Source organism: Delphinapterus leucas, chromosome 3, assembly GCF_059928025.1.
Source record: "Delphinapterus leucas isolate spDelLeu-1000000601 "Yukka" chromosome 3, BTC_Dleu_Yukka2, whole genome shotgun sequence".
Classification (NCBI taxonomy): domain Eukaryota; kingdom Metazoa; phylum Chordata; class Mammalia; order Artiodactyla; family Monodontidae; genus Delphinapterus; species Delphinapterus leucas.
This window is the reverse complement of record NC_143131.1, coordinates 116,527,477-116,551,494: the sequence shown is the minus strand read 5'-3', so window position 1 is coordinate 116,551,494 and position 24,018 is coordinate 116,527,477. Positions and strand designations below refer to the sequence as shown.

Here is a 24,018-nt window from a genome sequence, read left to right as displayed (position 1 = left end):
TCCGCAGAGACCAGGAGTGACCTCGGGCTGCCGGATTTGACCTTCATGACACCTACGTCCTCTCCCCACTTTCCTCTATCTTCTTTTCAACATCCCCAGACTGAGGACCCCCAGACACCTCCCTCAGGCCCGCGCCCTGCTTCTCACATCCTAACTCAGGGAACCAAATTTGGGATGGGAGAAGCCCGGCGTCTCTAAAGCCCACGGACTCCAGGGCTGCGGCCGCGGGGCTTTGGGGGAGGCCCGCCCTAGCTACGCGCTCGCCCCGTCCCCGCCCGCGGGCCCGCCCCGCCCCTCCCACGTACGTCACGTCCGGCCCAGCCCCTGCCAGCCCTCCGTCCTCCGCCCTCCGCCCTCCGCCCTCCGCTCTCCTCTCGCTCCCCGTTAAGGAGGCTCTGCGCCTCAGCTACAGCCTCCGTCTCTGCTCCCGCCCCATCCTCCGCGTCTCTGCCGCCGCCACCGCCGGGGGCATCCGGGGGTCGCCTAACGGGCTGGCCCTGCGCCACAGTCGTCGCTTCAGCCTCCCGCCAGTGGCGGCCACAAGAAGAAGCTCGCTGGCCGCGGAGCCACTTGGGGCCTCAGTTCTCGCCCTCTTTCAGTTGCCGCGGGTTCTGGAGAAGCGGCCGCGGCCGGGGAACTGGGCATCGAGGTTCCAACGGTAGGTGAACGGGCGGGTACTGCGCATGCGCTGGTCCCTGTAGCCGCGGCCCTCCCCCTTCTGCCTCCCCCCAGCTCCGTGTCCCACCCGCGCCGGCTTCAAGGGCTTTGCACCTCGGGGTGCGGGGGATCCCGGGCAGTGCCGTTGCAGGTGCAGCATTCCATAGAGAGGGCCCCCTTTCTCCTAGAGCAAGAGAAGGTGAAGATGTGCCCCTGGCAGCCAGGGGGTGTGGCAGTCTTCGATTTTTTCAGCCGCTGCAGTGCGCGTGAGCGGGTGTGCCTTCTCACCTAGCTCCCCCAAAGTAGAAAGCACAGCTCCCCACCCTTGTTTGCTAGCCTCCCCTGCACACCGGACCTGCGCCGCCTCCCTGCCCTTTTCCTTAAAGCTGGGCAGTGAAGTTGATGCAGAAAAAAAAAAGTGTGGTTTAATCTGGGCTCAACTGCGCCCCTTTTTAAGATCACGTGAGATGAGTGGTTGCTGACTTCCTTAGATCGTTCAGAGAATATAGCCAAAATTGGGCTGTTGGTGCACTGGGGACTTGTCTAGAATGCATTCTGCATAGGCCAGGCTAGAGAGGGTACAGCGCTGTTTCAGATGAGGCGCCTGGTTTCCGAGATAAGGTATTAGGAAATTGAATCAGTTGGCACACTTGCCCAGTGGGAAATTGGTAAACTTCAATTAAAAAATCAATTAAAAATCAAACTGACTTTTAGAAAGGCATTTCGTTCGGCTCCCCGTTTTGCCGTCTAATCAATGAAAAAAGTACCTAAGATTGGGCACTTACCTTATTTTCAAGTTGATGATAATCTAAAAATGGCAACCGGAACCACAGTAATGCAGATTATGAACATTAAGTAGCTGAGATGCACTTACTTTTAAAAGTGGACATTAAAGGATGGTTTTGAATTATTGACTTTCTGGGTTAATGTGAGGCTGTGTCTTCAACTTTCCTTTTTGTAACCTTGCATGCAATACTTGTTGGCCTGGGTGTCTCTCAGGTACTGCATTTAGTAAGTGCGTACTAGCTGAATGGAATTGAATGAACTGGTTATTATTTGTATATCTATCGGGAGCTCCTTCTTACTTTCTTAATCTCTGCTGCTTTTAAAATTTGGGCAGTATTTTAAATAATTTAATTGTGTTACCAGTTAGGGATCTGGAACACATCTTAAATGCTTGGAAAGATGTAGAAAGGCTTATCAGTGTTACAAAATTCTTCCTTAGGTGAAGTAAATGTTACATTGTGTGTGTGTTTTTAACTGTATATGTAGTGTTTTATTTATTAATATGAGTGTATAGAATTCTGTTATTTTCTCTATCTTTAAAATTTGATTTTATTTAAAAAATTAATAGGCAATTTTTAAAAATTTTTATTTTTTGCCGTTCGCGGGCCTCTCACTGTTGTGGCCTCTCCCGTTGCGGAGCACAGGCTCCGGACGCGCAGGCACAGAGGCCATGGCTCACGGGCCTAGCCGCTCTGCGGCATGTGGGATCTTCCCGGACCGGGGCATGAACCCGTGTCTCCCGCATCGGCAGGCGGACTCTCAACCACTGCACTACCAAGGAAGCCCTAGGCAATTTTTAGAGAAGTTTTAGGTTCACAAAAACATCAGGAAGTACAGAGTTACCACATATCTCCTCCCCCACTGCATGCAATTTTCCCTCTTTTTTATATCTTGTATTAGTATGAAGTGTGTTTGTATTAGAATGCCATTGTTTTAGGACAGAGAAAACGACTGAAATGGATATATTGTGACTTGTCAGTTTTTCCCCATCAATAAAATGACAGCTACTGTTATTATCATTTCTGAATAACCTCAGTCTGTGCATGGCTCCCCTTTGTTGTACCCTGACCTTAGTATTGGGAAACATAATAGGATAAATTGTAGCTATACTTTGAAAAAAATTGTGATAAATATACATAACATAAAATTTACAATTTTAACCATTTTTAAGTGTACAGTTCAGTGGCATTAAGTACATTCACCGTGTTGTGCAACCGTTGCCACTGTCCATTTCCAGAACTTTTTCATCATCCCAAACAGAAACTCATAGACAGCAATTCCCCATTCCCTCTTCCTCCTAGCACGTGGTAACCTCTATTCTACTTTCTGTCTCTATAATTTGCCTATTCTAGGTACCTCATATAGGTGGAATCATATAGCATTTGTCCTTTTGTGTTTGGCATATTTCATTTAGTTCATTTTTTTCAGGGTTCATTCATATTGTAGCGTGTATCAGAATTTCCTTCCTTTTTAAGATTGAATAATGTATTCCATTGTGTGTATATACAACATTTAGTTTATCCGTTCATCTCTTGATGGATATTTGGATGTTTCCACATTTTGGCTTTTGTGAATAATGCTGCTATGAACTTTGGTGTACAGGTATCTGTTTGAGTCCTTGCTTTCGATTCTTTTGGGTACATACCTAGGAGTGGAATTGCCGGTAATTCTGTGTTTAACTTTTTGAGGAACATCTAAACTGTTTTCCAGGTCTGCTGCACCATTTTACATTTCCATTAGCAATGCACAAGGGTTCCAGTTTCTCTACATCTCCCCAACAATTGTTACTTCCCTTTGTTTGTTGGTTTGTTTGATAATAGGCATCCTAATGGGGGTGAACAGATATCTCATTGTGGTTTTGATTTGCATGTCCCTAAGAGTGATGCTGCACATCTCTCATTTGTGTATCTTCTTTGGAGAAATGTCTGTTTAAGCCCTTTGCTCAGTTTTTAAATTGGTTTTTGTTTCTTTGTTGTTGAATTACTTTCAAAAAAAAGTTACTTTAAAAAGTTATTTTGTATGTGCATTAAATCTTTTATCTGAAAACCTTATTGGTTCTTAAAATGAATGCAATACTGAAATTTAAAAAATAGAAATTGGGGTAAATTCCCTGGCAGTTCAGTGGTTAGGGCTTCGCACTTCCATTACAGGGGGTATGGGTTCGATCCCTGGTTGGGAACTACCTGCATGCCACGCAGTGCGGCTAAAAAAATTAAAATAAATAAATAAACAAATAAATAGAAATTGAAATTTTCTGTTTTACACATAGGTAAACAACAGAGATTTTACATCTGAAAAAGGTTTCCAATTATTTAGTAAGTCACACTGTATTAAGCTCTCAATTAGGTATATATCAATACCGAGAACTTATTTCCATAACCTCAGCATTACAAAGGGGCACGCATTAAATGAAGATCCTATCCTCACCAATGAGTAAGATTAATGCTCCTGAACTTTCCTTTGTTTATAAAGTATTTTGTTAACATGGCTAGGAGCAGAGGAGGGGATTACTGGATGGAGAAAAAGGAAGTGTAGTATGTACACATGAACTTGACGTGAATCAGTGTTCTCCAAGTGGCGCAGAAGGCCAATATGTGAGGAGGTTCACTTTGGGGCCTTATAGAAGAGACAATTTGATTGGACATGGAAATAATGAAGGATTTTTGGAATGGAATGTAATAAAGGCAGGTTTAATGCACCAAATCATACTCACATGAGATATTAATGGTAATGGCATTAAGAGTAACTCATTATCAGATTTATTTATTCATTCACTGGATATTTTTCTCCTTCTAAATGTCAGAGATACATGAAGGAGCAAAACCCAAGCAGTTACTTGGTGATGGTTGCATAACTGTAAATTTACTAGACATTAAATTATACACTTGAAAAGAGTGAATTTTATGATATGTAAATTATACCTTAATAAAGCTGCTTTAAAAAAAAACAAAACCCACTAGTGGACTTTAAGGAACTTATACTCTGTTGGGAGAAAGAAACTTTAAACAAACACAGAAAGGACTATATAATTAAACTTGTGATGAATGTTTTGGAGCCAAGGAATAACATGTCCTAAGAAAAATTGACAGGGGATATCATTAGGTTGGATGGGTTGGAGAAGGCCCCTCCGAGAATGGGACTTAAGTAAGAGCGGAAGATGAGTAGGAGGAAGTGAGGGGGAGAGTGTTTGAGGCAAATGAACCAGCATGTATAAAAGTCTTAGGCTGAGGAAGATGCAGTGGCTTGACAAGATAATTTAATGAAATTTATTGGATTTCTACTAGAGAAGGAAATACCCTGAATCTTTTCAGACAGGTTTTTACCTAGTTTTAGTGTATATTTTCTTTTTCTTTTGTATATGATGTATAATAATTCTTATATTTTTGGTTTTAAACAGTTTTCAGAGAGATGTCTGTCTGGTTTCTATTGCCCTTTTCTGGAATAGAAAAATAGAAAAACTTGAGTTGTTTACTTATTCTTAAAATATGTATTTTTGCTTTTATGTATCAAGCTGCTTCCCATGTAATTGAAAAGTAAAAATAAAACTGAAAAACACTTGTTGATTGACATAGTAGGTGCTTAATATTTAGGGGGAAGGGTGGGAGGAGGTTCTTTTTGGACACCAGTCATAGTGGATTAAAAATTTGGAAAGGTGAAAGAGCTCAAATTTAGGATCAGATAAGGTGAGAGAATTTTTATAGGAAAAGCAGACCATATAGTGGTTCATTATAGAATCACTTTTGAAACTAATGATTTCAAAAGATATATATTTTTTATGTTAAGGAGTATTCTAGTGTTTGAATAATGATTTTTGATTAGCAAGTACAGAATATTTAAGTGTTTTATGAATCACCTTTACGAAGTATCGTTTCATACATTTCAGTGAAATTTCAAACAATTATTTTCAGTTTTGGTTGTAGTCATTGTTGCCTGAAAGAGCATCAGCCTAAAGGGCAGCAGACTTAGAGTTCTACTCACTAGTTTAGTGACCTACTCACTAGTTAAGTGACTTTAAACCAGTTTCTTCAGCTCTCTGAGATTTTTTTTGTTTCTTTTCTGAGAAAGAGTGATAATCTGCCATGCTTATCTCACAGGGGATGGTTGTGAGGATTCAGTTGGATAGTGAACTGGAAAGTATACCAGAAATGATAGCATCATTTCAGATACTGGAGTTCTGCTGTTGTGTAGTGTTCTCAACCCAGGAAATAAAGATGAAATCATATTTTTTGCTCTCAAAGTTTATAATCAAGTGGAAAAGACAGATACAAAAAATAAGTATAGTCAGTGCTTTTTTGTTCATTTCCCAGGTTCCTTTTTTTTCCCCCCAGCGCAGTTTTTACACAGTCAGTGCAAAAAGAGAATGTTGTTCTCTCAAGGGACCCATTTGACTAGAACAAGTTGTGGAATTACCTCCAATGGTAAAAAGAAAAAAGAAAAAAAAAAAGTGTATTGTAGTTTTGTATTAAAGAACAATAAGAAATGATATGCTAGTCTTCTTAAGACTGTACTCATTAGTAGGCCCTAGGTGAGCACGTTTTCAATGGAGAAACATGAAAGGTGAAAAGTTACCAGAATAGAGGAGTCTTGAAGAGTCAACTAAATATACACTAAAATATACACAAAATTGAGATTATATGCATGCATATAATTGACTGGAATATGTGCTCTCTTTACATATATATGCTTTCTCAGGTATTTTGTGTTGCCCTCTAAATTGTGGAGCTGGTTTTTTTGGGGGGGGCAGTCATTGTGTTGGTACTTGGTGGGAAGAGCTAATTTAACACATAACTCACTTTGACTTAATAGAAGATCATGCTAGAGTAGTGACCAGTGACCTTGGAGTGAATGTGGGGTAAAGGAACCTGTTGGGAGCCAGCTTGCTCCAGCACATTACAAGCTTACCCTTTCATCAGGAGACAGCATTTAAAGTGTCACCTTTTCTTATACTTTCATGAGTTAGATTAAACATCCCTCTACCACTCTTACCTGTTTTTCATGCACTGATATGTGAACCTTCTAAAACTCTACATCTGACCGATGAATATCTCAAAAGGTCATCCTTCATCCTTTGGGGAAGTTTATCTACCTTGGAGACTAACTTTAGGTACATTATGGTTTCCTTGGCTTTTTTTTTTTTTTTGCAGTATGTGGGCCTCTCACTGTTGTGGCTTCTTCCGTTGCGGAGCACAGGCTCCGGACGCGCAGGCTCAGCGGCCATGGCTCATGGGCCTAGCCCCTCCGTGGCATGTGGGATCTTCCCGGACTGGGGCACGAACCCGTGTCCCCTGCATCGGCAGGTGGACTCTCAACCACTGCGCCACCAGGGAAGCCCTCCTTGGCTATTTGAATCAGAATTGTGGCTGATTTACAAGTAAATGTGAGAGGAGTTCTTTTTGCCTTTGTAATACTGCTTTTTATTGTTCTGGTTTCTTAAGACTTAAGTTACTGTCATTAGAAAGATTTGCAGTTAGATCCAGCAGCACATTCTAGCATCACCATTTACAAATATTGAAGTTTAGCTCAGTGACTTGAGGCTCACAGTACATGTAAAACGGGAATAGTGCCTGCCTCATAGCATTCTTGTAGGTATGAGAAATAACTTGTGAAGTACTTACAGGTATTCCATAAATCATAGTTCCTTTCCATAATTTTTTAAAAATTATCGTTGATTTACAATATGATTTGTTTTTAATATTTATATTATTATTATTATACATTCCAGATGTACAACATAGTGTTTCAATATTTTTATAGATTATACTCCATTTAAAGTTGTTATAGGGGCTTCCCTGGAGGCGCAGTGGTTAAGAATCTGCCACCTGCTAATGCAGGGGACATGGGTTCGAGCTCTGGTCCGGGAAGATCCCACATGCCGCAGAGCAACTAAGCCTGTGCGCCACAACTACTGAGCCTGTGCCCTAGAGCCCGCGAGACACAACTACTGAGCCCACGTGCTGCAACTACTGAAGCCCGCGTGCCTAGAGAGTGTGCTCTGCAACAAGAGAAGCCACTTCAATGAGAAGCCCGTGCACTGCAATGAAGAGTAGCCCCAGCTTGAAGCGACCAGAGAAAGCATGCGTGCAGCAACGAAGACCCAATGCAGCCAAAAATAAATAAATAAAGTTGTTATAAAGTGCTTTCCTTTCTTGATTTGATTATCTTTGGTTATTGCTGGGAGTAGATATGGCAGCCACTTTTGATGTTTTTTGTTTTTTTTAAACATCTTTATTGGAGTATAATTGTTTTACAATGTTGTGTTAGTTTCTGCTGTGTAACAAAGTGAATCTGCTATACATATACATATATCCCCATATCCCCTCCCTCTTGCATCTCCCTCCCACCCTCCCTATCCCACCCCTCTAGGTGGTCACAAAGCACGGAGCTGATCTCCCTGTGCTATGCGGCTGCTTCCCATTAGCTAGCTATTTTACATTTGGTAGTGTATATATGTACCATGTATATATAGAAGTGTATTTATTTAGTTTTTAATCACTTAAGGATGTGTTCTCCTCTTGTTAATCTTCTTAAATTTGAATAGTCAGTATTGTTTGCTTCTTATTTATGTCTTTAATCAACATATATTTTATTTTATTTATTTATTTTGTTGCGTCGGGTCTTTGTTGCGACAGCTGGGCTCCTTAGTTGCGGCATGCATGTGGGATCTAACCCAGATGGCCTGCATTGGGAGCACAGTGTCTTAACCACTGTGCCACCAGGGAAGTCCCTCAACATACATTTTAAACATTAAATTATGTGTTAGGGATTGTATGAGGCAATACAAAGATGATACAGAGGTGTTACAAAGATGAAATGACAGGGTTCCTACCTACAAGGATCCTCTCTTTTGAAAAAGACATTTTTAGATTCTATGGGATGTTTGCTAAAAAGGTAAGAGATAACTTAGGAGCAAAAGGAAGGAGAACTGTCTGCTTCAGGAAGTCAGGGAAGGTTTGACAGAGGAAGCTGGAGTTGAGACTTGATGGTGGATGGAAGTTTGGTGAACAAGATGGAATTGGACATGGTGTTGAGTTAGGGCTCCAAGACAGAAAACAATGTGCACAGCTTGGGAGATGTGGATTGTGAATTTCAAGTAGTTAAGCATTGTTGGAGAGTAGAGTGAGGTGTAGGAGTGGCAGGGAAGAAGATTTTACTGGTAGGTGAAGTACTTGTACACCACGTAATAGAGTTTGCAGTTTACTGTGTACGTCAGAGGTTCTTAAAACTTTGTATGTATTGTAATCACCCAAAGAGCTTATTAAACATACAGAGAGCCCAGGCCAGGCTCTCATGGATGCTAGATTGAGGTTGTGGCTGTATATTGAATATCTGTATATTGAACAAAACTCTCCCCATCCCCAGATGAAGTTAGGAAACCAGTGCTGTAGGTCACTGGTCTCAAAAGTGAGGTGCTGGCACTTTGAATGGGCAGGATGACCTATAAAAATGTGTGTGTAGGTGGAGGAATAAAATTTATGTTTCTACTTATTTTTTATTTTATTTATTTTTAAAATAAATTTATTTATTTATATATTTTTGGCTGAGTTGGGTCTTTGTTGCTGCACGTGGGCTTTCTCTAGTTCTGGCGAGTGGGGGCTACTCTTCGTTGCGCTGTGCGGGCTTCTCATTGCAGTGGCTTCTCTTGTTGCGGAGCACGGGCTCTAGGCTTCAGTAGTTGTGGCTTACGGGCTCTAGAGCACAGGCTCAGTAGTTGTGGCGCATGGGCTTAGTTGCTCTGTGGCATGTGAGATCTTCCCGGACCAGGACTCGAACCTGTGTCACTTGCATTGGCAGGCGGATTCTTAACCGTTGTGCCACCAGGGAAGCCCTGTTTCTGTTTATTTTTAATGTTCAATTTTTTTTTCTTTTGCCACGCCATGAGGCATGTGGGATCTTAGTTCTCCAACCAGGGATCCAACCCGTGCCCCTTGCAGTGGAGCCCTAATCACTGCCAGGACTGCCAGGGATTTGTTAAAATGTTATTTTTCTGTATGTTTATTATGTGCATAATATACTAGGGTATTCGCTATTCTGCTTTAGATATACACATACATATATGACAGGTATGCGCATAATCTTTTTCCTGTTCAAAAAATTTAGAGCCCAGGGCTCTAGGCATTGGAAAACAGTTGAGGAATTTTGTGCAGGGGAATTCAGGTTAGATTTGATGAGGATATCAGTGAGGAGAATAAAGGGACTTAGTTACAGGGGATTTTATCTCTCTTTGGCTTTATTACTTTTGTTTTGCTTTGAAAGCTTGAAATCATGGGAGTTTATAAAATAATTGACTGTGGCCATGAAACCCTTGCCTGAATACTTTGCATAAAAGAGGGATAAGTGAGCTGTCTCAAGGTGAAATGTTTTGTTTAGTGAGTTGCAATCTGCAAAATATATGTGCTGTATCTAGTACCATGATTTGGGGAGTGTAGTTATACAAAATATACTTGATTCATTGCTCATTGTAGTTTTGTGGAATCACCATGGAGGAGGATTGGTCCCTCAAGAAGTATGTTAAAGTGCGCACAGATGAACAAATCCTCAGGCACAGGGGTAATAATTGTTGTGATAAATACTTTATAATCTTTTTTTTGTTTTTTAAGGCAAAGAAATTCCTCAACTTTTGAGTATTAGAGCTTGCTTTAAAAACTTTCTAGTCCTGGGACCTCCCTGGAGGCGCAGTGGTTAAGAATCCATCTGCCAGTGCAGGGGATACAGGTTCGAGCCCTGGTCTGGGAGCATCCCACATGCCGTGGAGCAGTTAAGCCCGTGCGCTGCAACTACTGAGCCTGCACTCTAGAGCCCGCGGGCCACAACTGGTGAGCCCGCATGCCACAACTACTGAAGCCTGCATGCCCTAGAGCCTGTGCTCCATAGCAAGAGAAACCACCGCAAGGAGAAGCCCGCGCACTGCAACGAAGAGTGGCCCCCGCTCGCTGCAACTAGAGAGGGCCCGTGCGCAGCAATGAAGACCAAACGCAGCCATAAATACATACACACATACGTACATACATACATACCAACGTAGCCATAAATACATACATACATAAATAAATACCAACGCCGCCATAAATACATACATACATACATATATAAATAAATAAGCAAGCAAGCAAACTTTCTAGTCCTGAATTCACTTTTAGTTATATATACTTTGATAAATTACTTAAGGCCAAAGTCAATACGAATTTATTTTTTAACTTTTAATTTTATGTTGCAGTATAGTTGTTTAACACTGTTGTGTTAGTTTCAGGTGTACAGCAAAGTGATTCACTTATACATATACTTGTATCTATTCTTTTTCAAATGAATTTAATAGTAGATATAAATGACTTGGTATTTTCCTGATCATAGTAGCATCTATGGGCATTTGACAGATAAGTTTATACGCTGTTGAGATGTTTGTTTAACTTTTCTGTTTGCTTGGTACTGTTAAGCATTCAGACAGATTGATGCCTTGTCAGTTTCTCAGGCCAGGAGGGAACCACAGATTTAGCATACTGGCAAATTTTGTAGTACCATCCTTGTTCAGTCAGAATGAAAGAAGTGCCTTTTCCTTTGTTTGATAAATTGCTTAGAGCTTATTAATGAAAAGATGAATGTATGGAGCAGGGGTACATTATCTCTGTTCCTAAAGTTTACCATCTTTATTGAGACTCAGCTCCCTCTTGGCTTTTCCCTCTTTTTATACTAGTGATAGCGCTTTCTTTGTTTTTGTTTTGTTTTAGCAATTTTTAAAAAAGTATTTATTTATTTGGCTGCGCTGGGTCTTAGTTGCGGCATGCGAACTCTTAGTCGTGGCATATGAACTCCATTAGTTGCAGCATGTGGGATCTAGTTCTCTGACCGGGGATCAAACCCAGGCCCCCAGCATTGGGAGTGTGGAGTCTTAGCCACTGTACTACTAGGGAAGTCCTGTTTTAGCGATCATTGATGATTGAGGTAGCTCTTTTAAACTTTTCTGTGTGAATTGTATCCCTATTTTGTCAAAAGCATTTTGGGCAAAAGTGACTTTTCTTTTTCCTTTCTATTCAGTTTGAAGGTAGAACAATTTTACATGAAAGTGATAATTTAGTTTTGCAGGTACCCCTCTTACCACAGGTTGTTTTATTTGTAAAATGATCAAAGTTTACTAGTATAGTGCAGATCTACTTTTTTTTTTTTTTCTTTACGTGGGCCTCTCACTGTTGTGGCCTCTCTCATTGCGGAGCACAGGCTCCGGACGCACAGGCCCAGCGGCCATGGCTCACGGGCCCAGCCGCTCCGCGGCATGTGGGATCCTCCCGGACCGGGGCACGAACCTGTGTCTCCTGCATCGGCAGGCGGACTCTCAACCATTGCGCCACCAGGGAAGCCCCAGATCTACTCTTATTACCATTATACTGTTTTGTAAAATTATTTGCTCTGAGAAGACTTTCAGCTAGTGTTAAAATTTATAAAGTCTTCAGCGTTTTATTCTTTTTTTTTTTTTAGTTATGCTGTATAGAAATTGTAGTAATTTCTGGATGTGCTAGATAGCATAGAAGGGCCAAACAGGATTGGTTCTTGAAATGTGGTTAAAAAAATATTATATTTTGGGGGACTTCCCTGGTGGTCCAGTGGCTAAGACTCCGCCTCCCAATGCAGGGGGCCCGGGTTTGATCCCGGATCAGGAAACTAGATCTCATGTGCCGCAACTAACGATCCTGCGTGCTGCAACTAAAGGATCCCGTGTGCAGCAAACAAATCCCGCGTACTGCAACTATAAATAAATAAATAAATAGTTAAAAAAACCACAACAAATACATTTTAAAAAAAAGAAATATTTTATTTTCCTTTTGTGGATGGAAAAGCATATTTTAAAATATATTTTATAATAAAAATAGTTTAATATTCAATAGTTAATCTATTAAAATGATGCTATGCCTTTATTCATGTGAGTTTTCTCTTTTTAATTTTTTCTGCTTTATTGAAGTGTAATTTATATACAATCACATTCACCAATTTAAAATGTTTAGTTTAATAAGTTTTGACAAGTGTATTAAGCATGTAACCACCACTACCACAATCATGACATAGAACATTTCCATCACCCCCAAAAGTTCTCAGTGCTTTTAAATTTTCTCATCAGTGAAATGAATATAATGAAAGTATGTACTTCCATAGGATTGTTGTAAGGATTAAATGAATTAATATATTTAAAGCCCTTAAGGTAGTTCCTGGCTCAGTAATAGCTCAGTTAATGCTATCTACTGTTATCCGTGGTTTTGATGTTGGTGTTATATCCTTTAAAAAAAACTGTCACTACTAATTTTATTAGATACTTAAGACTTTTCTTTTTAAACACATTTTAAAATTTATTTTATTTATTTGTTTTTGGCTGTGTTGGGTCTTCGTTGCTGCATGTGGGCTTTCTCTAGTTGCAGTGAGTGGGGGCTACTCTTCGTTGCGGTGTGCGGGCTTCTCATTGCTGTGGCTTCTCTTGTTGCGGAGCACGGGCCCTAGAGTTCAAGGGCTTCAGTAGTTGTGGTGCCTGGGCTCAGTAGTTGTGGCTCACAGGCTCTAGAGTGCAGGCTCAGTAGTTGTGGTGCACGGGCTTTGTTGCTCCGCGGCACATTGGATCTTCTGGAATTAGGGCTCGAACCCGTGTCCCCTGCATTGGCAGGCAGATTCTTAACCACTGCACCACCAGGAAGTCCTGATACTTAAGACTTAAAGATTCTTTGCTGTTAAGAAAGGTGTGTTTGTTGCTGTCATGTATATCAGCGGTCCCCAACCTTTTTGGCACCAGGGACCGGTTTCGTGGAAGACAATTTTTCCATGGTGCGGGGGTGGGTATGGTTCAGGCGGTAATGTGAGCGATGAGGGTATAGTTCAGGAGGTAATGTGAGCAATGGGGAGCAGTGGCAAGCGGCAGATGAAGCTTCGCTCGCTCGACTGCCACTCACCTCCTGCTGTGTGGCCTGGTTCCTAACCAGGGTTGGGGACCCCTGATATATATGTACATGTAACCATATGTATATGAATGGAGTGTAGAAGTATTTTGAGCCTTCGCAGAACTCAGGTTGATAGCTAGTATACGAAGGTACACTTTCCTGAATGTTCCCATTAGTCAGCTTATTGATAATTGGTATTTAATTGCATTATTTTTTATCACTCTTGTCTCATGGTAAAGTATGTGATATAAAATTCAAAATGGTTTCTTATTTGTTGTCAGTACCACCATGCTAGGCAACCGTCACTTGTATTTAAAATGATTTTGCTGTTTTGATTTATAATAAAATTATGCTTTCAGAAATCCTTGGTTATTTTGAAAGTCTGCACATTGTATTCTCTTGTGTCAAGCCTTTAATTAACTGCTTTGTTTGCATATTATTGACTGTATCTGTTCAGACATTTCATCAGATCTCTTTGGCATATTTTTCTGTGGTACCTGACCTGCTGCTATTTTCTTTTCCATTTTTCTTTTCTTCAAAAATGGGATATTGTAGTTTAGATGTTGCATTAGTTTTCTAGGGCTTCCATGATAAATTACTAAAAATGGGGTGACTCTAGAATAGTAGAAAAATTTCTCTCACAGATCAGGGGGCCAGAAGTCTAAAATCAAGGTGTGGGCAGGGTCATGCTCCTTCTGAAGGGAGAATTCTTCCTTGACTCTTCCATCTTTTGGTGGCTCCTGGCATTTCTTGTCTTTTGACAGCATAACTCAATTTCTGCCTTTGTCTTCACATGGCCTTCTTCCCCTCTGTGTGTCCTGTCTCCTTCTTATAAGCACACTAGTGATTGGATTAAGGACTCCCCTAAATCAAGGTGATTTCATCTTGATATCCTTAACTAATTACATTTGCAAAGATCCTATTTTCAAATAAGGTCACATTTTGATGTTACAGGTGGACATGAGTTTTGGGGAGACACTTCATTCAACCTAGTACACATATAAAGGAAATATTTACATGATTTAAGCTCTGAAAAGGGACAGGAAGCAGTACTAAATCATGTCAGAAACAACTTTGCATTTTGCAGGAATGTTATTTTGGGCCACTGTAGTCTGAATGCCTTCAGCAGTGTTCTCTGGATAGAGGTCTGAAGTGAACAGTCGTTGGCTGCAAGGGCTTGGACCATAGGCATGCTTTAAAAGTGCTTTTTAGCAAAACAACAACAACAAAACAAACAAAACAAAACAAAAGTACCTTTTAGCAAGCTATGAATGAATGGCCTCCTAAAATATATATAAGACTCTGTGGTCAGTTTGAGTGATAAAATGTGAGAGTCTGTGGTACTTTAAATCGTCAGAATTTACACGGAGTGATAGTATAGTATAGTAATAAAGAGCAAGGACTTTAGGAGTTACACTCCCTGGATTCAGATTCTGCCTCTGACCCTTATTAGCTGGGTGAACTGTGGTTAAATTGTTGAGCCTCTATGCAGTGTCTCATTAAAATAAGTCATAATACCGTATCAATACATGTAAAGTGCATAGAAATGCCTGGCACATAGTATCAGTAATTGCTCATTTAATGTTCGCTGCTGCTGTTTTCATCATCATGATGATGCCCTTTGTTTTTCTAGTAGTAAGGACGAATTTGTACTGATGAACTCATGGATTCCTACCCAGCATTGCCTTAGGAAAGATGTGCTTTTCAGATTGTTTGCTTAGAGGTTGGGAGTAGTAGAAAACACAGGATGAGATAACTGGTTCTGGTTTCACTAACAAGTACACTAAACCTGAGTAGCCATTTTTGTGATATAGAACTTGCCATTTAAAAAAATATATTTATTTGGCTGCGTGGGGTCTTAGTTGCAGCACATGGGATCGTCATTGAAGGCATGCGGGATCTTTAGTTGCGGCATGTGGGATCTAGTTCCCTGACCAAGGATCGAACCCAGGCCCCCTGCATTGAGAGCGCGGAGTCTTAGCTACTGGGCCACTAGGGAAGTCCCTAGAACTTGCCTTTGACAAAGTCTTCTAATGAGTCTTCATTTATTGTACATCAAGAAGATCCCTTTTCCTTTATGTCATGAGGTAATCAACCTGACTTTTAATGTAAGTTCATTAAACGTCTTATCCCTGAAGTTAACCTCCCTAAAGGATCTTATATAAACTTTGAAGTTGTTTTTCACATGAATAGACTACATGTTTTAGCAGGCATTTCAGGATGTTTTGGAAGTAATCATCTACTAAAGATTTGTTGTGGGAATGCGGTTTTCCTTCCCCTTGGTTTTTAATGTTCCTCCTAGAGGTGTATGTAACTATTAAGACATTTTTGAAAACCACACTGAATGATAATACTCTTCTGCTTACCTGAAGCCTCTTGAGCAGAATCTTGCAGTTTACTGAGCTTGTTAGATTTTAAATAGACTATTAGAACTTACAGAAGATGAGACCAAATATTAAACATACTGCCGAACAGGTTTTCGCCTCTCTCCTGTCTCTTCCCGGCCTGTTTTGCTGGTCTTTTAACATTATGTAAATAAGAGAAGGAAACTGATTCTCTTTCTAATGCATGCATGTATTTTCTCAGTGAAATGTAACATGTGTTTAGGTGTTATTTTATATAAGGAAACCTAGGCTTAGAGACATGGAAGCTGTTCAGGATCACATCTACAGAATGATGGAGGTGATACTTGAATATGTGCCTTTCTAGTTCTTTTCCATCATGTGCTATTATTGCCTCTCCAAATTAGAAAGCTCAGACAACTGTGTTCTTGTTAACAAAATATTTGTTGTATACAGAGAAAAGAGTAAAGTATATAAGTGTAGTTCCAAGCTTAAACTCATGTCTTCCACTCTTTGACCTAAAAATGCTTCCATGTTTAGTTCTGAGTATATGAGGATGGAATAGAACTAGATGGGATGTGTGTGTGTGTACAAATGAAGGGTCCATTGAGGAAAAATGGATTATTAGAATGGTGTAGTCCCTGAAGATGCAGTTCCTTTATTTGTTTATCTTTAGCAGAAAGATTCATACCCAGGTTAGCCATCATAATTTGAAAGCTTGTGCAAGGTTTTGCCTCTAACTAGGTCACAGACAGATCTTTTAGGCAGAAGAATGCTTTTCATTATAGGGACCTTCCTAAATGGACTTCACTGCTTATTCTAGTCTCTTCTCACAGTTAAAGATGTTGTGGGAAATTAAAAGAACTGTTTTTTTTTTCTAGATTAACTGCTGAAGTACTGATCGAGTTCTGTGTTTCTTCAATGAGGAACTACAGGCTGATCTTCTGCCATAATCTCAAACAGCCATAAATGACAAAAGAATGCTTGCTCAGTGAGGGTAGCTGGTGCAGAAACCATTTTTTAAACTTAGGTGTTTAAGTACTCAAAGGTAAGTTTCCACAATGGTAACTATCCCATACTTATATATCCACAGAGATTTTGGAGTTTATCTACTATTGCTGCTATTGGATTATTAACTTAAGGTTTTATAGTTATTAGCTGGCATCAGATGTGTTAAAGAATGGATTTTGCTTGTCTAAAACTATTTAAATTTATGGCATTTTGCTGCCCCTAAGTTAATTTCTACTGTTTCTATAAGTTAGATGGATTTGTTTTCCAGTCACGATGTCTCTTGATCCAGTAGGTACACCTGTTATACATATGGACCTTATTTGTATAAACTTTAGAATATTGAGCTTTTTTTTTTTTCTGCTCTGTTACCTTTCTCTTGTAGTATGAAAGGAATTGTTTCTCTGAGGTGATGAAAAAAGCCCATTTTGTTCATTATCAACTTTGAAAAAAGTTTTCCTTTCCTTTAAAAATACTCCTTCCCCCACATAAAATAATAAATGATTATTTTATTTTTATTTATTTATTAAAAATTTTTTTTTGGCCATGCCGCACAGCTTGTGGGATCTTAGTTCCCTGACCAAGGATCGAACCTGTGCCCCCTGTAGTGGAAGCATGGAGTCCTAACCACTGAATCTCCAGGGAATTCCCATAAATGATTATTTTAGAAAATGCATTTTTTTTGAGATTACTGTACTTGTTCTTTGATGCTTCATAAATTGGAAACATTGTTTTCTCCCACTGCTTCTTTATTGATCACAATTCTTGCAAAGACAAATTATTTATTTCTTCTGAACTAGCCAGGCTATGGAAGTTTTTCTTTTGAATAATTATGAAACAGCAGGATTGATAAAAGAACATTTTCATTGAAGGTTGATGCCTAGAACTGAAAAATTTCCTTTGTTTATAAAAACATATTATGGCTGCTCTGTCATGTAGAAATAAGAACTGGTTAATCTTGTCCTTATTAGCCCATCATTTTTTAAAAAATGATTCTCTCCTCTTTGGGTGCTTATGAATTGAGTGGTTAGATGACCTTCATAGAGCAGAGTCCAGAAATGATTAGGTTTGGCTTTTTACTCATGTTGTTAATAAGCTTGGTCAGTAAGGTCCTGTTGGAGCAAAATTTGCCCCTTTCTTTGTCTTTGAGATATTAACGTCCTCTGCGGAAGTTTAATGATCAGTTTTGCCATTGTTTGGTAAATATACAAACGCTAAAGGGAACACTCAGAACTAACTTCACATGGTAGAGAAAATGCTTAGATGATTGTATTGAGCTTCATTTGTAGAGCACACTATGGGCCTGGTAACTGGAACATATTTAATAGACAACACATTCAGGTGTAAAGCCTTTTTCTTTAATGTATTTAGTCATATTGCCACCTGTTAATCATTATAGTCTTTTTTTTTTTTTTTCTTTTATTTGGCAGAAAAGACAGCTTTGATTTCTGGCTGCAAAAAAGATATGAGGAAGAGCTCCTCCCCTTCCTTGAATAACTGCAACTCCGTTCTTGCTAACAAAATATTTGGAATTCCACTTGATGAGCTGCAGCAGGGAGGACATCCAGACAATGAGGTTCCGTTCATAGTCCGCCACGTAGTGGACTATATTGAGGAACATGGTATACATTTCCTTACTTTGAGGGCTAGCCTTTGTTTTAATAAACACAACTTATCCATTTTTGACCTTGGATTTTTTTTTCGGTATTCAATGTCCAAAATATAGTGAGGAAAAACAATGGAAATTCTTTTTAACATTTTAGTGTGTCTTTATTACTTAAAAGTCATATACTCAGAAATGCCCAGTTTAGAGCATATCTTAGTGGGAGGGGTGATAGTGATATTTTTAATGGATATAAGGGGGTGGGATAAAATAGAATATCCCTCAGGACAGAGGTAGTATGCGTTTCTAGATGTGTAGTTTGAAGGTGGTTAGCACAATCAGGGGAGCCAAGAACGGCTTTCCCAAAGTATGAATATTTTAAGTTGATTGGAGAATGAATATATATGGTAGTTGAAGTTGAAGCTAATTTAATTTTTGCCTTGAACTAATGTAGGAGGTCTGGAGCAACAAGGACTTTTTCAAGTCAATGGAAATGCTGAGACAGTGGAGTGGCTTCGGCAGAGATACGACAGCGGAGAAGAGGTGGATTTGGTTAAGGAAGCAGATGTTCCCTCGGCTATTAGTCTTCTTAGGTTTTTCCTTCAAGAACTTCCTGAACCTGTTATCCCTGGCAGTTTGCATATTCACTTGATGCAGCTTTCTCAAGGTAACATAATTTGAATCTTATCAGTCAGTCGCTTAACATTTAATTTCAAAGTCTTTACCTTTTAGAAATCTTGACATGTAAGCAGTAATTATAGTAATTCTGAGGTTAATTTCTTAAGTTCCCATTTGGGGACATATGCTCTTTGGGGCTGTATTATCTAGTTAAGGGAATTGCAACCTCTTAGATTCCTGTAGTGCTATTTACTTTTTATGATTGGTCTTAGTAAGCCTAAGATACATAGTGATAAGGAGAAGGAGGAAAGGCAGGAGACAAGAACAAAGAGTAGGAGAGAGGGCTTCCCTGGTGGCGCAGTGGTTTGAGAGCCCGCCTGCCGATGCAGGGGACGCGGGTTCGTGCCCTGGTCCGGGAAGACCCCACATGCCGCGGAGCGGCTGGGCCCGTGAGCCATGGCCACTGAGCCTGAGTGTCCGGAGCCTGTGCTCCGCAACGGGAGACGCCACAACAGTGAGAGGCCTGTGTACCGCAAAAAAAAAAAAAGTAGGAGGGAAAAGGAAGAAGAAAAAATATATGTGTGGCAGAATGACCCATAATAGTCAGTGTTGTTGGTTAGTGGTGATGTTACTATGTTTATCCTTGGTTTGATAGAACATCCTAGCAAAAACCGGAAGACAGCTTTGATTCTAAGTTTGGAATATACCTAAAGCTTGTTCTTGGACACCTGCCTGAAGGAAATAAAATATCAAATTGGACATCAGACTACAAGCCAAATAAAGAAAAAAATTGGTTTGTTTCTATTGGGTTAGTTTTTTGGTGGTGACTAAAAATAGGACTTAGCTGGGATGGACAAGAAAAATAAAGGTAGAGGTATGCAGAAAGGTAAAAGAACCAAGAAGTGAGGAGATGCTTCTTTTCCTTGAGCCAGATGGTATTCACTGGTATTCATGTGTACATAATGGAGTGACATGCTTCGTTATATAGGAGAATTTATGAAGTTGGCATATAATACAGTTGGCTTTTGAAAAACATGGGTTTGAACTTACATACATATTTTTTCAATAAATTTGTACTACAGTACTACATGATCTGCAATTGGTTGAATCCACACATGCAGAACTGTGGATATGGAGGGCCTGCTGTAATGTTATGCACAGATTTTCAGTGGTGTGGAAGGTCGGCATGCCTAACCCCTGTGTTCAAGGGTCAGCTGTATAATACATTTCTTGGATTTTTAAATTATTTTTTCTGGCTTTTGTTTGTGTTATGGAATCTCTTTAATTTTTTGAATTGGGGCTTCTACAGAAATTCAGTGATGTTAAAAAAATTATAACTACTTCCTTAATCCCTATCGCTGTCAGAGCTGGACTTTTTGTATGTTTGTGTGTATCCTTAAGCAGTGCATGGGCAGAGAAGGGGGATTTCCTTTTGAGAGTATTTATCCATCTTTTTCTTAAATTTAAACACGAGCCTGAATTAGTGGATGCCTCTTATTTGTGTGTAAAGGTCAATACAAAGGTATTTTATGATCCTCTTATGTATGTTTTCCTCTGTACAGCTAGATGATAGGGCTCACTTTGTACTTGCTCTATTCAGGAATGGTTAGCCTGATTCAGTTTTTTTTTTTTTTTTTTTTTTTGCGGTACACGGGCCTCTCACTGTTGTGGCCTCTCCTGTTGCGGAGCACAGGCTCTGGACGCGCAGGCTCAGCGGCCATGGCTCACGGGCCCAGCCGCTCCGCGGCATGTGGGATCTTCCTGAACTGGGGCACGAACCCGTGTCCCCTGCATTGGCAGGCGGACTCTCAACCACTGCGCCACCAGGGAAGCCCAGTTTTGTTTTTTTATCGTGCCACCTGGATCAAAGAACAGGTTTCAAAATGAAGTGTCATCAATAATGTCACCTTTTTCTCTTTTTCTCTCTCAACAAATACTATATTTTTTTGTTCTGAATTTCTGAATCCATTTCAAATTTCTTTTCTTAGGAGTAGGAATTTTTTCAAATGTTTATATTTAGTCACCTAATAAAGCACTTTGCATTCTTTAAATATATAATGAAACTGATGTGTTAGAGTTTTTTGAGCCCTTTTTGTGTCTCTAGAGACATTCGTTTTGTTTTTATAGTGTTAGGGTTCCATTTTCCCTGTGTTAGCGAATTGTAGACAAGTCTTTAAAAGTTCCAAGAATCAGATAATCTTTCAGTTTTGATTGAAAATTTATAAATGAATAAGTGGGATAAGATTTAATGATGATAAATTTACTGCCTCTCACTGATGCTACCAATCAGAAGCTGTTTTGTCAGTAGGATTGTCATTTTGATTGGTATTCATTTAAAAGTATGACAGCATCATGCACTGTGTTATTTATGGAATTGCAATATATATCTTACTAATTAATTATTCTCATGTCAGCATTCACCTGTGAAGGAATTTAGGCAAGCACAATGCTTGTGGCCCATTTGTTATAAGAAATCCACCATTCTCCTCCATTCCCCACTTATATAACATTAGCATGGGTATGTATGCATGCACACACACCCATATATACACCTGTTTCTTTAATAGCTATGCAGATAGGTGTGGCGGTACTTGAGGTGATATTTGCATTCCTGTTGTGATAAAATCTATTTCCTCATCCTTCAGTAATTCTTTTGGGAAGGTGTCTAGGTCTCTGGAAAAGTTCCTCTCTCCATTTATTGTAGGCAACTATTATGTTAATATTTTAATTGACGTTCACAAATATATGAGATTAATGCTTTTAAGATCATGGAGGCAGCATGTAGTTGCATTTGAGTTAGTGTTCTTTATTTTTATATATATTTATTTATTTATTTATTTATTTATTTTGCGGTACGCAGGCCTCTCACTGTTGTGGCCTCTCCCGTTGCGGAGCACAGGCTCCGGACGCGCAGGCTCAGCGGCCATGGCTCATGGGCCTAGCCGCTCCGCGGCATGTGGGATCTTCCCGGACCGGGGCATGAACCCGTGTCCCCGGCATTGGCAGGCGGACTCTCAACCACTGCGCCACCAGGGAAGCCCCTTTTTAATTATTTTTTTAAAATTTATTTGTTTATTTGGCTGCGTCAGGTCTCAGTTGCGTCGTGCAGGCTTAGTTGCTCTGCGGCATGTGGGATCCTAAGTTCCCTGACCAGGGCTCGAACCCACGTCCCCTGCATTGGAAGGCGGATTCCCAACCACTGGACCACCAGGGAAGTCCCCGAGTTAGTGTTCTTTAAAAAGTGGTTTTCATTTTCTGTGGTAGCCGGACATTGCAAAGTGGCATTTCTGGTGTGGTTTGATCCTTTATTTAGACCAGGATTTCACAACGTTGGCACTCCTGATATTTGGGGCTGGATAATTCTTTCGTATAGGGGCTATCCTTGAATTTTAAGATATTTAGTCCCTGGCCTCTGTCCACTAGATAGCACTAGTACCCCTTTCCCGCAAGCTATGACAGCCATTCCATTCATTGTCAGATGTTACCAACCATTGGTTTAGCCCATGATAGTGTGTCCACCAATTACTTATACATTATGTTTTGGTAGAAAACACAGTTCACAGTTCTGTGAATTTGTTGTAATATTTACAAAACTGTTAAAATGCTTGAAAGAATTCTTAGGGGAATCTTCTTTGATACCTACATATATTTTTCCTGGTTATGATCTAACTAGGAAGTAGGCTCAAAAGGAAAAAAAAATTTAAGCAGGTGTGTTTTTAATACAAACACACACACGGAAATGCTCCTCTGCCTTATTTGAAGACTGGTAGATATAAATATTTTAGAAGGAGGCTGGTAGGTATAAATATTTTTGAATACTAGAAATGTTCACTAACAAAAGTAAAGCAGCATGAACAGTATTTCAAGTAAAACCAGTATAGCCCACGATCTTACCACCTCATCAAGGCAGCATCTTTTTTCAGTTATTGTGTATTTATTCAGCTTCTTCAGCTAACTTTTATAGAACTCCCGCTGTGCGCCAGGCACTGTTCTAAATTATGGGAATGCAGAAGTGAACAAAACCGGCTAAAAATCTCTGCCATCATAGAGCTAAAAATTCTAAAAGGGCGTAAGGAGAGTTAGATGAAAAATAGATGATAAGCAAAATAAATACAAGGGTATGTTAGATGATAAGTGCTATGTAGCTAGAGAAGATGTTATGTAGAATTTGTCAGTGTTGATGTAGTGATCATTTTGATAATTGCTTGCATATATTTTTTGAGTTGATATACGTGATTTTTCTTAAATAATCCCTTTCTGCTAAATTTAGGTTGTTAAAAATTTCCACCAATTGTAGTCACAGTAATCTAAAAAACATTAATTCAAGGACTGTTGCAACCAATTATAAAGTCAAAGTACCTGGGCAGTTGGTAATATTATGAAATATCGAAGAGTTCTTATTGGTTGCATTTTAAATTTTAAGTAAAACTCATGTGACTATAGCCTTTCCTGTAAACATCCTAGAGTTGTGTTATTTTGCAGAGATGGCCAATATTATGATCATAACCTTTTATCAATAATTTTTTCCCCCAAGAATTAATTTTTAATTTTAAGAACCTTGAGAAAAATAAAGAATGAAATATAATTGGGTTAACTTTCTCTATTGGAGCAATAAATTACTTTATTTTGAGGGTAACTCTGAGAAATTACTTCTCCTAAGTGGGGCCCTCACCAGTCAGGGAGTTGATACAGGCCTAATTTCTGTTAATGAAAACTCACTGACCTAAACACAGGGCCTAGCTTCTGGTAGTTGAAAATTCACTTGGTAAACAGGAAACAATGTCAACTTAGAGGAGAAAAACAACTTAGAAGTGGAATTCGTTCTTATTTAGTTGTGTTGATATTGCTGAAATTAGTTGTTCTTTTCAGAATGTTAAAAGAAGAAAGTGTCTCTTATTCTGTTCCTTCCTTGATTTTTCTTCCATTCTAATAGTATTAGCTGTTTAAATTGCTTCTCATCTTTGCTTATTAGTGGTTGGTGTTGACTGATATTGGCCAGTGCATTTTGACTTCTTAGAGTTGAAACTAATTTGGAAACACAGGTACAGTCATGCAAGAGACAGTATGATGAGAATTTAAAAAAATACAGTATTGG

At 39.6% G+C, this 24,018-nt stretch overlaps 1 protein-coding gene across 18 annotated transcripts in view; it reads left to right on the top strand.

The window, feature by feature from the left end:
* The first annotated feature begins 348 nt into the window (after positions 1-348).
* Positions 349-24,018, top strand: part of FAM13B (family with sequence similarity 13 member B) — an 89,787-nt gene continuing 66,117 nt past the window's right edge. For 17 of the 18 annotated variants that reach the window (XM_022588876.3, XM_089909355.1, XM_089909354.1 and 14 more), the window contains exons 1-4: positions 349-658; positions 16,576-16,742; positions 18,133-18,324; positions 18,760-18,972. In XM_022588876.3, the coding sequence (XP_022444584.2) occupies positions 18,168-18,324; positions 18,760-18,972 (370 nt within the window). In that variant the 5' untranslated portion in view covers positions 349-658; positions 16,576-16,742; positions 18,133-18,167. The remainder of the gene's footprint in view (positions 659-16,575; positions 16,743-18,132; positions 18,325-18,759; positions 18,973-24,018) is intronic. The other variant, XM_089909352.1, reaches the window with a different exon arrangement.